General features: G+C 48.3%; 1 protein-coding gene across 4 annotated transcripts in view; it reads left to right on the forward strand.

Moving 5' to 3' along the window:
- LNX2 (ligand of numb-protein X 2) overlaps positions 1-14,536 on the forward strand; it is a 90,168-nt gene that overhangs the window by 33,670 nt on the left and 41,962 nt on the right. For 3 of the 4 annotated variants that reach the window (XM_061564019.1, XM_061564017.1, XM_061564018.1), the window contains one exon: positions 2,351-2,590. In XM_061564019.1, the coding sequence (XP_061420003.1) occupies positions 2,351-2,590 (240 nt within the window). Of the gene's footprint in view, positions 1-2,350; positions 2,591-11,021; positions 11,179-14,536 lie in introns of those variants that run through there. The other variant, XM_061564020.1, reaches the window with a different exon arrangement.

A 14,536-nucleotide genomic window follows, 5' to 3' on the forward strand; every position in this document is an offset into this window, starting at 1 on the left:
CGTCGTGAATGGAAGCTAATGAACGCGACAGCGGGAAGCAGCGGCTCCTCGGAGGCATTTGGTGGCAGGGAGGCAAATGAATGGAATGACAAGGAGCTGAATGTGAAAATTACTTAGCATCGCGAGCCACCCTTCGAGCTCGGAAGTCGAACACGATCACTCGTTGGAAGGTAAACCGTTCAAAGTGTCCACCTTGATTTCAATGGAAGCTCTCGCTGTCATTCCAACGCTCTCATTCAGAGGAGAGAAAACGTTCCGCCGATGTCTTTCAATTCGAAATCTGCGACCCAAAATAATATGAAATCCGAAACGTGTGGATCAATTGTTCCTTGAATGGTTGTCAAGGCAAGATTTTTTTTTTTTTGCTCAATTCAAAGTCAAATCCTTTCATAGGTTTGTGCCAAACACACTGCTGTTTGGTGGAATGGGGATAATGTGCCGCGGTGGAAGGGTTTTCCAAGAAGCGGCCTCAATTCGCTCATTGAGGACATGGGGAGAGGAAACGAAACAAACGTTGACAATTTGACCCACTTTTGTGATGCTGCTGGAGAGGCTTGACGCATGCACAGGCTGAACGGAAATTGTCGTCCTGATGTTGCGTTTCCCAACACAAGGACGCACACGCAGCACGCACAAGGGGAGGTCGATAACATCGAAACCGAAATAGACTCACGACAACTTGCTTTATTCATTATTGTGTCTTTGTCTTAGGCCACATAATGGCCCAAAATTCAATTATGAAATACAATAGTCTGAGAAAACCTACGTGTTAAGTTAACTAAGTTTATTTAGGTTTTTTTAGGGGTTATCTCTGCCGTGTTTCATTTGCTCGTCTCATGAGGATAGTTGTAGTTTTATTTTTAAATGCCAATCAATCAAAATGGTCCTGAATGACAGGATGTTCAGCATAACCACCATTCTGTCCGTAAGCAAAGCCACATCCATTGTACATCATCGTCGTCGTCGTCATCATCATCATCGTCATCATAGGTAAAGTTCTGCTTCACTGGTTTACATCAAGGAAGCACTCCTGTGTATTTATAGCACAGTACAGACACACAGACGATCCGTTTGCGTCGGTCCGACAGGGGGCACGGCCCCCACCCCCAAATTGAACACCTTTATTAAATAATTTTCAATAGTTTACAATTAAGATTAAAAAAGTATTATATGGACCGTATAATAGATGGAGAGAGTGGGGGTAGGAGGGGCTCTGCTAACTGTGGAGTTAACACTGCTTGTGCGACATAATGTCGTGATTTGATGTTTATTTAATGTTATACCTACATGACTTTACCGAAAGAACTAAAGAGTATCCATTCCGAATGTTTATCGAGGTCTCCGGTTTTGTGAGCGTCTGGATGTGTGCATCCATTCACGCTGAGTCAAATGCCTTTCGTAGTCTTCACAGGCCAGGGCCTAATGGTATTTGATATGCCTTTTCCAGAATCTGAGCGATCTGATTGATCGCGTGCAGTGAAGAAGGACCATTGCCGGAAACGTCACCTGTGATCTACTTTTTCTTGCAGTGCCATATTGTTATTGATGAATGTGCTTTTTGATTGATTGACAGAGTGTATGGTAGTGGTGGGGAGGGGGGGGCATGGGAGATTTAAAAAAACTTGCCCAATTGTTTTTATACTGCCCTGCTTGAAGATCGAATCGATGACAAGTCCAGTGCGCTGACCAGTACACGGCAGCATCGCCACTCAGTTCTCAACATCATCTACGTAGGTTTTCTCTGGGTTCTCTCGTTTCCTCCCATAACTAACCAATATTGGGGAAACACCCCAAACTACCTGCAAATATTCTTAAAGATGCAACGGAAATGACTCAATTGGGAATACACATAGCAACCACATCGCCCTCCCGCACCCCCCCCCCTGTGACAACTTGGGAAGACACTCGTTAACACAGATTGTTTCTTGAGACCCGGCGAGGCTTCTCTGCATAAAAAGAGCAGAAACAATCATCACGAAAGCACTCGTGCGTATTTCTAGATTTGAAGCTTTCGTGACTGCAAGGATTCATATTCTTAGGTTTTTTCAGTAAAGTCACGTAGGTAAAAAATTAAAATTTATAAAAGTAAAATAAAAATAAAATAAAAATCACGACATTTCGGAGGCAACACAAGCTTCCGTCTTCAGGTGGAACCGTCACAGCACCATTGCTGTATCAAGTAAGAGCAATTCCAAGAAAACCGTCCTTGTATATATACTGGTTTTATTAATTTTAATTTTTTACCTACGTGACTTTACCGAAAAAACCTAAGAATATGAATCCTTGCAGTCGGCGGTAACACTCGTGCGTCGTTCGTTTATCAATCTTCGTTTCATTCTTTCCGGCACAGCGGTGGATGTGGCAGCTCAGGAGCGAGCGGCGGCGGCGGCAATGGCAGCAGCGGCAAGGGCGGCGGCCTGGGCGCGTTCTGCCCACTCGACCGTCGCCCGTTACGCCCGGAGGCGTGCCGCGCCGCCAGCCTGCTGGTGCGGCGCCTGCTCGACAAGCTGCCCGTCGCGTGCCCCTTCGCGGCGGACTGCGGCAGATCGGCGCTGCCGCGCGGAGACCTCGCCGACCACCTGCGCCGCAGGTAACACTCGCCCGCTCGCACGCACGCACGCACGGTCGCCCGTTCGCTTGCACGTGAACCCGCTCACTCTCCTGTTCACTCGCCCACCAGCCCACTCACTCTCACGCTCACTCGACTGCCAGCCCACTCACTCTTCCGCTCACTCGACTATTCACCCGCTCACTCACTCACCCGCCAGCCCACTCATTCACCCGCTCACTCACTCGCCCGCCAGCCCACTCATTCACCTGCTCACTCACCCGCCAGCCCACTCATTCACCCGCTCACTCACTCGCCCGCCAGCCCACTCATTCACCCGCTCACTCACTCGCCCGCCAGCCCACTCATTCACCTGCTCACTCACCCGCCAGCCCACTCATTCACCCGCTCACTCACTCGCCCGCCAGCCCACTCATTCACCCGCTCACTCACTCGCCCGCCAGCCCACTCATTCACCAGCTCACTCACTCGCCCGCCAGCCCACTCATTCACCCGCTCACTCACTCGCCCGCCAGCCCACTCATTCACCCGCTCACTCACTCGCCCGCCAGCCCACTCATTCACCCGCTCACTCACTCGCCCGCCAGCCCACTCATTCACCCGCTCACTCACTCGCCCGCCAGCCCACTCATTCACCCGCTCACTCACTCGCCCGCCAGCCCACTCATTCACCCGCTCACTCACTCGCCCGCTCACTCACTCGCCCGCCAGCCCACTCATTCACCCGCTCACTCACTCGCCCGCCAGCCCACTCATTCACCCGCTCACTCACTCGCCCGCCAGCCCACTCATTCACCCGCTCACTCTCCCGACCACTCGCCCACCAGCCCACTCTCTCTCCCTCTTGCCAGCTCGCTCACTCTCCCGCTCACTCACCCGCCAGCCCACTCACTCGCCCGCTCACTCACCTACCAGCCCACCCACTCACCCGCCAGCCCACTCACTCGCCCGCCCACTCACCTACCAGCCCACTCACTCGCCCGCCCACTCGTCTGCCAGCCCACTCACTCTCCCGCTTGCCAGTCTGCTCACTCTCCCGCCCACTTGCCCGCCAGCCCAGTCTCTCTCCCTCTCATGAGCTCGCTCACTCCCCCCGCTCACTCTCCCGCTCACTCGCCCGCCAGCCTACTGACTCTCACGGTCGCCAGCCCACTCACTCTCCCGCTCGCCCAACCGCAAGCATCCTTGTAGCTCTTAAATACATTGATCTCATTCCTACATCGCCATGATGGACATCCTGTTGGGCGCGTTTCATCCGATGCTTGCCACTCTCTTATTAGTTTTGACCACCGGCTATCATCCATTGTCGTGATGTGTCCTGTCCATGATATCTCAATAAATAAGGAGACCATGCTCCTGCCTCTTTCACATATCTGTCCCTCCATGTAAACAAAATCTTTTTTTATATTCCACATCCCATCAGCTACACAGTCTGCTGGGAGAGCACAATTTCAGCAGCTTTGGTTTAACACACTCATTTGTCTCAATGGCAGGGTTTCATGTCTTTAAATTATTAACATTCGTCCTCTGATCCACATGTTCCTCTTGCCGTCTCCTAAGTGTGATTCATCAACTTTTGTTCCATTTCTATGGACAATGTTCATGTTATTCATAATCAACGTTTTTGGGTTTAGATCGCGTTTATTTATAAATGTGTCGTAACCCTCCACCACTCGACACGGCCAATCAGTAAAAATGTGTCACGTTGACAAAGACAAATAGTTCACTGCTTTAGCCCACCGGTGTGTTGAAGGCACAACATTTACAATTTGAGTACTTCAACACACAGGTGGGCTAAAGCAGTGAACTATTTGTCTTTGTCAACGTGACACATTTTTACTGATTGGCCGTATCGGGTGGTGGAGGGTTATGACACATTTATAAATAAACGCGATCTAAACCCAAAAACGTTGATTATGAATAACATTGGTCGCGAAAGCTTACGTGTTAAAATGTTCATGTTATACAGCTGGTAATATACGCTGATTTTAAAAAAAAAACTGGTCAGTGTTTTTTCCCCTGATTAAATGACATTTTTATTATCAATCTACACAAACTCGTTAATGTGAAGAATTGTGGGTAACAACAGAAAAAATATATACGGTCGGTCTGCATCTGAAGATTCAAATACCTAATCTATTGTCATTGTCCTACTAGCATTTGTTGAAGCAAGAAAATCCTGGACAAAAACCGGTCCAGAGTTCGTTTGCTTCAACAAATGCTTTTGGGCAATATGGTCTAGGAAGCCAATAGACCGATGACTAAAACACATTCGATGACTAAAACACATTGCATTCGTATACGTGGAGACGCAGAAGGAAGGTGCGTTATCCATTATTGTCTTCATTATAGCCCCACACACACACACACACTGACTCACCCTGACCCAAAGCGGCACAGAGAGCCGCGCTCAAACACAGAGCACGGCGAGCACGTGACCTCTCACCGAACAGCGCCGGATCTCGCTGCCGTCTGCTCAAAGTTGGTCGCGCCACGCAAGGATGTCGCACAGAGTACCCCCCCCCCCGTCCCCGCGCCCCCCCCGGGAACGTACGCGGAGTGCCGCTTTTCACGGAATAAAAAAAATCAAAAATGTCCTGGCGACACGCCGGAGGAGGAGGGGCTTACGGTTAAAGGGTCAAGGTGAGAGTTAGTTTGTGCGAGGAGATGGTTGGCTCGCTTGTTAGGGCGAGGGCACGTGGTCGGTCGGCTATTGTGCTGAGTCCCCTCGGAAGTTGCCACCGCCGCCCATTGCGAAATGTGGTCCCATTTTGAAGTTCGCGTTCACCTCTCAGGTGTAGTGATTCCAGCGATGCGTGACAATTAAACAAAATCAACTGGGACGATTATTCGATGAAATGTATTCATCGAGATTAAATTGAAAAATGTATCACCTTTTTTTGCGGGTCGATTATTCGGGACCCTTTAAAAATGGCGGGCCGCCCCGACATCCTGCCTCGCGAAGGAGGGAAAACCCCCTTGCAAGCCACGCCCCAACAAGGACTCGGCTGATTATGCCGATGAAGTCACCAAGCCCCGCCCATCTCCTCCCGTCCAGCGGCACACGTGCGGACAGTAGCGAGACCCGATTCCCCCAACTATTTTAGTGTTATCCGACTAGTAGAGTAATCTAACCGATAATCGGTGGAGTAATCGATTACAGTAATACCCCCATCTACATCCTCCATTTTACGTTGTTTCGCAAATACGTCGTCACTTTATTCTTAAAACCGCTACTCGATTTTCGTCGCCTCCATCCACACTTACGTCGGTGACAGCATCGTGGCGTCCTTTCTCGTATCTGTGGCCTCTCAGCCTTCACCACGACCACCACCACCACGACCACCACCACCACGACCACCACCACCACCACCGCCACCACCACCACCACGACCACCACCGCCACCACCACGACCACCACGACCACAACCACCATGACCACCACCACCACCACCACCTACCCTGTAAATCGCTGCGATTCACATCGTTTCAATCTTCGTCGTCGCACATTTCAGGAACGCATCCGCGATGTAGCCCGGGCTATTGCTGTACTCACATAATTGGATAACCCAGCTGTGTTGCACTTACTTCTCCTGTACTGCAATACTGAAGTGGCCGACAAATGTATTATGTTATGTCTAACCCTGCTGCACTGACAAAAACTGCACTGAGACGCATTCCATAGTCACACTGGAATGAACACACGTCACGCGAAATGGTGAACTATGGTTTAACAACTCGCTTAACCGACATTACATGGAAAGACACACATCCACCAGTTGATTGACAAAGGGCTGTAGATGAATATTATTATTTATTATTTCATTCTAACTAAAATCAGGCCATCCCTCCATGCTGCCATCACCTCCCCTGCAACCAAATAAGAGTTTCTGTCCTAAGCTGTTATTTGCACGAATGTTTTGACTCAATTTCGGCCATTAGTGCTGTGCACATCAGGAGGCTGCTTGACTTGTTGAGTCCAGCAGACTTTACCCACTCCATTAGGGAACATCGTGTGAGCCTCTATTAAGCTCCCAGCAGGCTGCAGTCTGGTGCGATTGGTGGATTAACGGATGCGCGAGGGCTCACACAAGCCCGTCGCTTAATTCATCGTGGCAGAGAGGTGGCTCGGTGCAGGGGCATTTGTTTCGTGCATGGGAGAGGCCTGTCCGTTAACCGGCGTATTTGTTATCGGAACGTTTAGATATCGCCCGTGGATTGCTGGGCTCCATTGCAAGGGAGCGACACGACACCAAGCTATATATAGACATTTAAAAAAAAAACCATTTAATTAATTGCGCAATTGATTTTGTTAACAGTTGTTTCCTATTATTAATGGACAAAAATAAATAGGTTAAGAGGTCACTGGATGGCTCAGGGGGGATGATGCCCATGTCCGGGAAATGAGCCAACAAATCTGGAGATCCTGTGCTGAGGCTCGGGAATGGACACACGCGTTAAAACGAAAATGAAACGGCGCAGGCCCCCCCGGGTCTACTCGACGCAATTCTCACGAGCGGAGATTGCAACGGTCCCGGCACCGGCGCGGATTGGCTAGGCGCCAGCACTGACCCGAAACCGATGTCTGCAATCGGTTTATTGGGCATCGGCTTCAGAGAGCCAACGCAGCCTCACCGTGATTTTTGTGGATGAGCGACTGTCTTCTTGGTTCTTTCGGTAAAGTCACGTAGAAGGGAAATGATAAAATAATAAAAATAAAAAATAATAAAATAATTCTCACGACGTTTCGGCCACAACGCAAGCAGCCGTGCTCAGGTGAAGAACAGGTCTGTCGGGAAGACAGCTGTCTTCCCGACAGACCTGCTCTGCAATAATTCATACTCTTAGGTTATTTTGGTAAAGTCACGTAGGTAAAATAACAATAAAATAATAATAAATGAAAATAACTAAATTAAATCACGTTTCGGAAGCAACACAAGCCTCCGTTATCCGGTGTAACTGCTCCAGTAAAAATTAGTTACATCTGATGACGGAGGCGTGTGTTGCTTTCCGAAACGTCGTGATTTAATTTAGTTATTTTCATTTATTACTTTTTTTACCTACGTGACTTCCCCGAAAGAACCTAAGAGTATGAAGGCCATGCGGTAGTTTGGCGCCAGCTATCACAGAGCGCGGTTGCGTCGCTAGTTCTCTGCGTGCGGTGAGTGGAGTTCAATGTCTTTAAAAGCTAACGGCGCTATGCGTTTCTAAGTAAAATTAGCGTTGAACCGCTTGCACGTTCCGAGATTGAGCGGTGAATGGGGACACCCACCCACCCTGCAACTTGCAGACGTCTCGGAACGGGAAAGGTTCATGTGCACCGTGAAGGCGACAGTGCTGTATTTGTACGGCCGATAGAATCAAAGAGCGTTAACCAGGGCAGCCTGCCACATTCCAACCTGTGAACCTCTACCCTGGTGAACGCGCCACCACTGAGCTGTCGTTTTTACTCGAGGTTGTGTTTCCAGGTTTCAGGAAACTCTTCCTGCAATTTGGCCGGTTTTCAATGTTCTTAGGTTTTTTTCGGTAAAGTCACGTAGGTAAAAAATTAAAATTTATAAAATTCAAATAAAAATCACGTTTCGGAGGCAACACAAGGTTCCGTCTTCAGGTGGAACCGTCTTCAGGTGGAACCGTGACGGTTCCACCTGAAGACGGAAGCTTGTGTTGCCTTCGAAACGTCGTGATTTTTATTTTTTTTTATTTTATTAATTTTTTACCTACGTGACTTTACCGAAAAAAATCTAAGAATATGAATCCTCGCAGTCACGAAAGCTTCAAATCGGTTTTCAATGGGCTAATATCCGACTAGGAATACCATGAGTCCACCAGACGAAGGATGAGACGACACAATCCTCTTTATTTTCCACGCGCGCTCACCCTGCGTGCCAATACTTCACTCCAAATCCCGTCAAGAAGTGCCCCCGATCGCCCCGCCCCATCCGGTGACGTCACCAACCGTCTCCTCCTTGGGCGTTCCCTTCTCTCTCGCTCTGTCTCTCAAGCCCCGCCTTCTCCTTCTTATCCTTCGTGACGTCATCGTTAACAGTCTACTGGGATCCCGTGGGTATTTCTAGCCCCAGATCGTACAAGTATTTGTCCTACAAGAACACGACTTGGCAACCAAAGCTCCAACCCAAATTTGGATCATCCTCATGAGAGTTACGGTGTTACGGACGGATGCACAGAGCTGATGCTCTCACACTTGCAAGGTCTGAAAGAATTTGGATGTAAAACAAAAATCCGATTATCCAATTTGATGCTTCTCTGTAGATATTTTCATGCGGATTACATCAAAAGATGTCTTCCTACAAAAACGCCAGCACTTTAGTTGATTTGTCTACTTTGAGTTAATGCTGACCAACAGGCAAGTTCAGTAACATCATTTCGAGTGTTACTCAAGACCACAGCGGACGTTAATAGTTTGGACAGGATGATCTAAGTCGTCGAGTTATATTCTTTGGGTCTTTCGGTAAATGCAACACGCTTGTGTTGCGATCTTTGAACCTATCTACATGACTTTACCGAAAGACCCAAAGAATATGAATTCCTGCAGTCACGAAAGCTTTAAGTCAAGATCATCGAGTTATACTTTACATTTTGGATACATAAATGGAACCCATTATGTTTTGGGGCGCATAGGCCTCACGGCATGTATAGTGTGCTCTTAATCGGAAGGTTGCGAGTTCATATTCTGGTTGGGGTTTGACTAAGCCCATCATCCCTCCACGGTCAATAAAGTGGGAACCGCTTTGTGGGGAAGTCAGCAGTGGTTGTCCTATGGATAGCCTCACCCCCGCCATAGGGACGTGGAATTTCCACCACTGGCTGTGTGGTGTAAACAGTTGATGAGCACCGCCCCATTGCTCATTTGAGCAAAAACAACGACTTTGACTTCACGTGTTACTTTGTTTGCCTCCAACATCAGGTGACTCAGCAGCATGCGTTTAACGGACAACTCCCCGCTGATGAGACCCCAGACGTCAAAAGCAGTTCTGGGTTGGCCTCCCTAAACAAAAGCTGCTGGGAAACGCCATTTTGGAAGCGTAATAGGCCGATCGATCAATATTTAATCGTATTAAACGTTTTCCATGGACGTATTAAGAGCGGTCGATCAGAAGGTCATGTGCGGTGGGGTAGAGTACGGTTACTACCACCCCTTCCAAAGCATCTGACTAGGATGGAAGAGTAGGCCCAATACCCTCAGAGTGGGGGGGGGGGGGGGTGGAGGGGTCTCTCTCGTGGAGACCTTCCACCAGCAGCTAATTGCAGGGCTGCACCTTTACCCATCGACGCTTGACTTTGTCGCAATGTGAGACTACACAGAAGCTGACATTTGCGAATCGCTTGAGAACGCCTGAGAAGGAAACAGGGCCGTGGATAATCGGTGGTTTCGCACCGACCCCTAACGCTGCCCCGGATAATAGGACTCATGGGCAATAGGGCTGCGAATTCGAGAAGTTGTCCCGGATTCATTGCCAGGGTATCTCGGCATCACTGGAGGAGCAAAGCCTACGGAGAGAGGGTCACGGGGCAAGTTCCGTTTGTGGGTCACGCAGGGTCAAGAATCCCAGTCTCGTGTACAGGTTACGCGTTTGTGCCTGTACGACGTAGAATTTGTAAGACAACTCGTTACTATTATTTAAGAAATTATGACGACATTCATTTACAACTCTTTGTCAGTTCGCTGCTGGAGGAAGTCCTATCCAAGCCGTTTTCGGTCATGTTTGACCATACTTCCCCACGCTGGTCAATGTGGGCTGGTGAATGAGTGGTTCAGTTATCACTCACCACTGATGCTAGCCATGGCCCTCAATCAAACTCAGAGATCTTTATGTTCAGAGCGCAGCGCGCTAGTCACTGTGCCACCGGTCCACCCGGTATATAATAATGTGAAGAATTTTTCACGTGTTAATCCTATTGATAAGTAAAACTGATCTTAATTGAAAATAATGAAGGCTTAAATGCTCCAGTGGCATGATTGACCTCTGACCACATTTTTTTGATTGCATACCAACGTACTTAAAGTGGCGGACAACCAAAGCAAACTTTCGCGAAAACCTCTTCGGTACGACGAGAATCCAACAACGTCTGCAACCGCCGTCCCTTTCACAAGGTTCCTCGAAGTGGATCGATCGCCTCCCAGAAATCTACAGCGCAACAAGTAGCGGCCGGTCAGTCGGTCGGTCAGTCGCTCGGTCAGTCGCTCGGTCGTTGGTCCAGCCCCGAACCTTCCGTTTAGCTTGTCGGGCCACGCTGTTGGCGGTGAAGTTTGCTCCACTGCCTGAACTCTTAGAGGGATTTGTACGGTCGAGTGCTAATCCACGGGGTGTCACAAAGCGGCCCACGCTTACCCCCCCACCACCCCCCACGGCAACCACCCCCACACAGCTATTCTCCAAGTCATATGACCATGGCGCCCGTAATAAGCGGGGCGCGTGTGCACCGCCGCTCTCACGCAAAAAAGGGGGCCAACGGAGCCGTGAGCGCGCGGAGGCAAACGCCATGCTCGCCAACTACGCAAGCGCGTTCCTGCAGCACATCCTGTGCAAGACGGCCAGGAACGACCGCGTTGGGGACGACTCACACGGTCGGCGCGAGGAGCCGAGGTTCGTGAAAGAAAAAATGACTCGGTTTGCCGCTCGCTTTTTTGGCTTTATCTTCTGCTCTTTCTATTTTTAGTGTTGGGTCGATCTCTCCCCGGTGCATTCTTGTCAGCTTAAAGCTAATGTCACAAGTCTCCTGTTTTTTTCTTCTTTTTGTGAGTGCGAGGTGTGTGTGTGTGTGGGTTGGTGTCGTACACCGGTGTCTGTGAGTTGGCCAAGGCTCGTGTGTAGTTACAGTAATTATCATCTCCGGTGAACTGGTGGCGAGACAGCGATAAAATATTTTTTTTTATAAAACAGCGAGGGAGGGGAAGAAAGAGAATCAATTTCACAGTTATTACAACGACGGGAACATTTTTCTATTTTTAAACGCTCTGTTTATGGCAGCTGATAATGGTTGTTATACGTCGTGTGTTGGTCTGTGTAACGCTGTAATGATTACCGTTAAACCAATGGCAACGCTGGTCCGAACCACCATGCGTAAACATGCTTAATGACCAGATCCTTCCCGTTTTACACGGTGCGATTTTTTTTCTTAATTACACAATGTAATTATTGATGTGTATCACAATTATTATTACTACGATACACATCGTCACACATGACTGTGTTAGCCGGTTGATACTCGGCGACTCGTTTGGAGATGATATTACCTATAAGAGTTAGCCACGGTTTTAATAAAGCATCAGCGGAGTGGTGGCTCAGTGGTTAGCTCACGATGATGCCAGAGACCTGAGTTACGATTCCGATGTGTCTATCATCAGTGGTGGGTGATATCCGAATGCGTTCCCGGGGCTCCCTCCTTCAGCAAACCCGCACTTGCCAGCGTGGTGAAGTATGGTTAAACCATCCGCGTGACCAACACGGCGTGCGGAAGCCTTCATCTAGCAGTGGATTGCCTGTGCCTGAAGGGCGTACACGTGGCCAGATAAATAGGCGCGTACGTTTCGCTGAACTTCATTCGCACCGTGCTAAGACAACCATGCTCATCGGCGGTGCCGGTGAAGGACAACAGACTCACACACACAAAAAAATCAGTTGTCAAAGAAATGGAAAGGTGACCTAACCCTAAATTAACAAGTTAATAGTAATCAACAATTAATGAAAATAAATGTTTGTGGACGAAACACATACTTTGGATTAAACACATATATTATTTTACGATGTTTTATTTTTATTATTTAATTATTTCCATTCTACGTGACTTTACCGAAAGAACCAAGAAGATGAATCACTGCAGTCACGAAAGCTTTAAATCACATGCACCTATTAATGGCACTTGCCATTGTATTCTAACTACGGTAATTACATAACCCGTTTAACATTCTGAACTGCAGAGCTGCGTTTCGAGGTAGACGGGACAAGTGGCATGAATTGTGTCCAGTTAAGCAAGAACTGTTTGAACTGCACCCAAAAACCCAAACCACGTTGCTCACGTCAGTCCTGGAAGCTGTCAACATCTCTCGAGAAACTATTCATTGCATTAATTGCTTCCTCCGAAAACTTTCCGATTGTTGCAAGTTTTAATTGGTGATTAGGCAACTAAACATATAATTAAGCCAAGCAATTACTGCTTACATTTAAAATTGAGATTTTTTTTTGCAAGAAAATTTAAAGTTTGTAAAAAAGAGAATGGGGTTTTCTGCTGCTGAAAATATCACTGATTTCGCCACCCATGTAGAAAAATGTCTACCAGACTGACTGTAGTCTCATCCACACTGTACTCAACCACTCACCCCCGGAGTCACCCACTCACCCACCCACCCACTCACCGAGTCATTCACCCACTGAGTCACCCACTCAACCACTCACCCACTGAGTCATCCACTCACCCACTCACCCACTCACCCACTCACCCACTGAGTCATCCACTCACCCACTGAGTCACCCACTCACCCACTGAGTCACCCACTCACCCACTCACCCACCGAGTCACCCACTCATAGACTCACCCACTCACCCACTCACTCACCCACTCACCCACCAAGTCACCCACTCACCGACTCACCCACTCACCCACCCACTCACCGACTCACCCACTCACCCACCGAGTCACTCACTCACCGACTCACCCACTAACCCACCCACTCACCGACTCACCCACTCACCCACTGAGTCACCCACTCACCGACTCACTCACTCACCCACTGAGTCACCCACTCACCGACTCACCCACTCACCCACCCACCCACTCACCCATTCACTCGCCACACAGCAGGTCAAAGCGCTCTCTGATTCTTCCCTCGCATGGCTCAACCATGAAATCCCTTCCCATCTACCCCCCCCCCCTCCCCCAAGTTCTTGCATCTTTGCTCAATTCAAGAAACACTTTGACTCTCATCGATTACACCTTCGGCGTTGCTGTTTGTTTCTGACCTCTTGGCGTTATGGGCCTTTGGGCCCTGTACTCAACAACCGTGATATGTGCAGGGTGCTTAAAAAAATGTTAACACTTATATGGGACTATCGTTTTTAATGGAAAAAGAACGGATAATACTACACTGTAACATGATAAGAAATGTATGTTAATAGCTTCAAAAAGTCAGAGTCTCCACTTATTTCGCCATCATTGCCAAAACATGCCTGTAATCTTCTCCAGGTGGTCTTCAGAGCCCGGAGGCATATCTCTTGCGGTATTGTTGCAAATTTTCAGAAGTGTTAACATTTTTTTAAAGCGCCCTGTATTTTTGCACACGACGTTGACCAATTTCTCTTGTAGCCCCGCCCACCACTCCACGTTCCATTCCCTGGTTACCACATTCAGATAAGCCCCTCCCCCCTTAACTTGTATTTAAGGGCTGGTCTTTTGGAATTTTCCTCACTTGATGCAGTAATTTTATCTGTGACGGTCCCACCTGATGACGGAGACTTGTGTTGCCTCCGAAACGTCGTGATTTATTATTTTATTTTATTTCCATTATTACTTTTATTAACTTTTAATTTTATTTTTTACCGAAAAAACCCAAGAGTATTTGGGAAGGTGTTGCAAAGCTCTCAAGAAGACACCTTCTGCCAGGTTTTATTTGCGCGACGAACGCGGTGGTTTTAGGCAGAGAGTAAATAATGGCTCCTGGAAATCCCGGAAAAGCAGTGAGCTTGAAAATAGAAACATCGAGGCAATCGACGCTTTTGTCAATAATTCCACCACGATGCCCCCTCCCATCCCATTCCACGGTGCCTGAACTATTTATTTGCCGGATATTTCGCGCAGACAGTGTGTGTGTGTGTCCCATGAATGAACGCTCAAGACAAGACGATCACCAATCGTGGTAAAGACTCATAAGCCAATAATCTGGCCAATTCCTCCCCCCACCTTGCCTCTTTATTGGAATGAAATCAAAGCAACCAGATAATGACAGAC

The sequence above is a fragment of the Lethenteron reissneri genome, chromosome 32, assembly GCF_015708825.2.
Source record: "Lethenteron reissneri isolate LAM-NWPU_2019-01 chromosome 32, ASM1570882v1, whole genome shotgun sequence".
NCBI classification, from domain to species: domain Eukaryota; kingdom Metazoa; phylum Chordata; class Hyperoartia; order Petromyzontiformes; family Petromyzontidae; genus Lethenteron; species Lethenteron reissneri.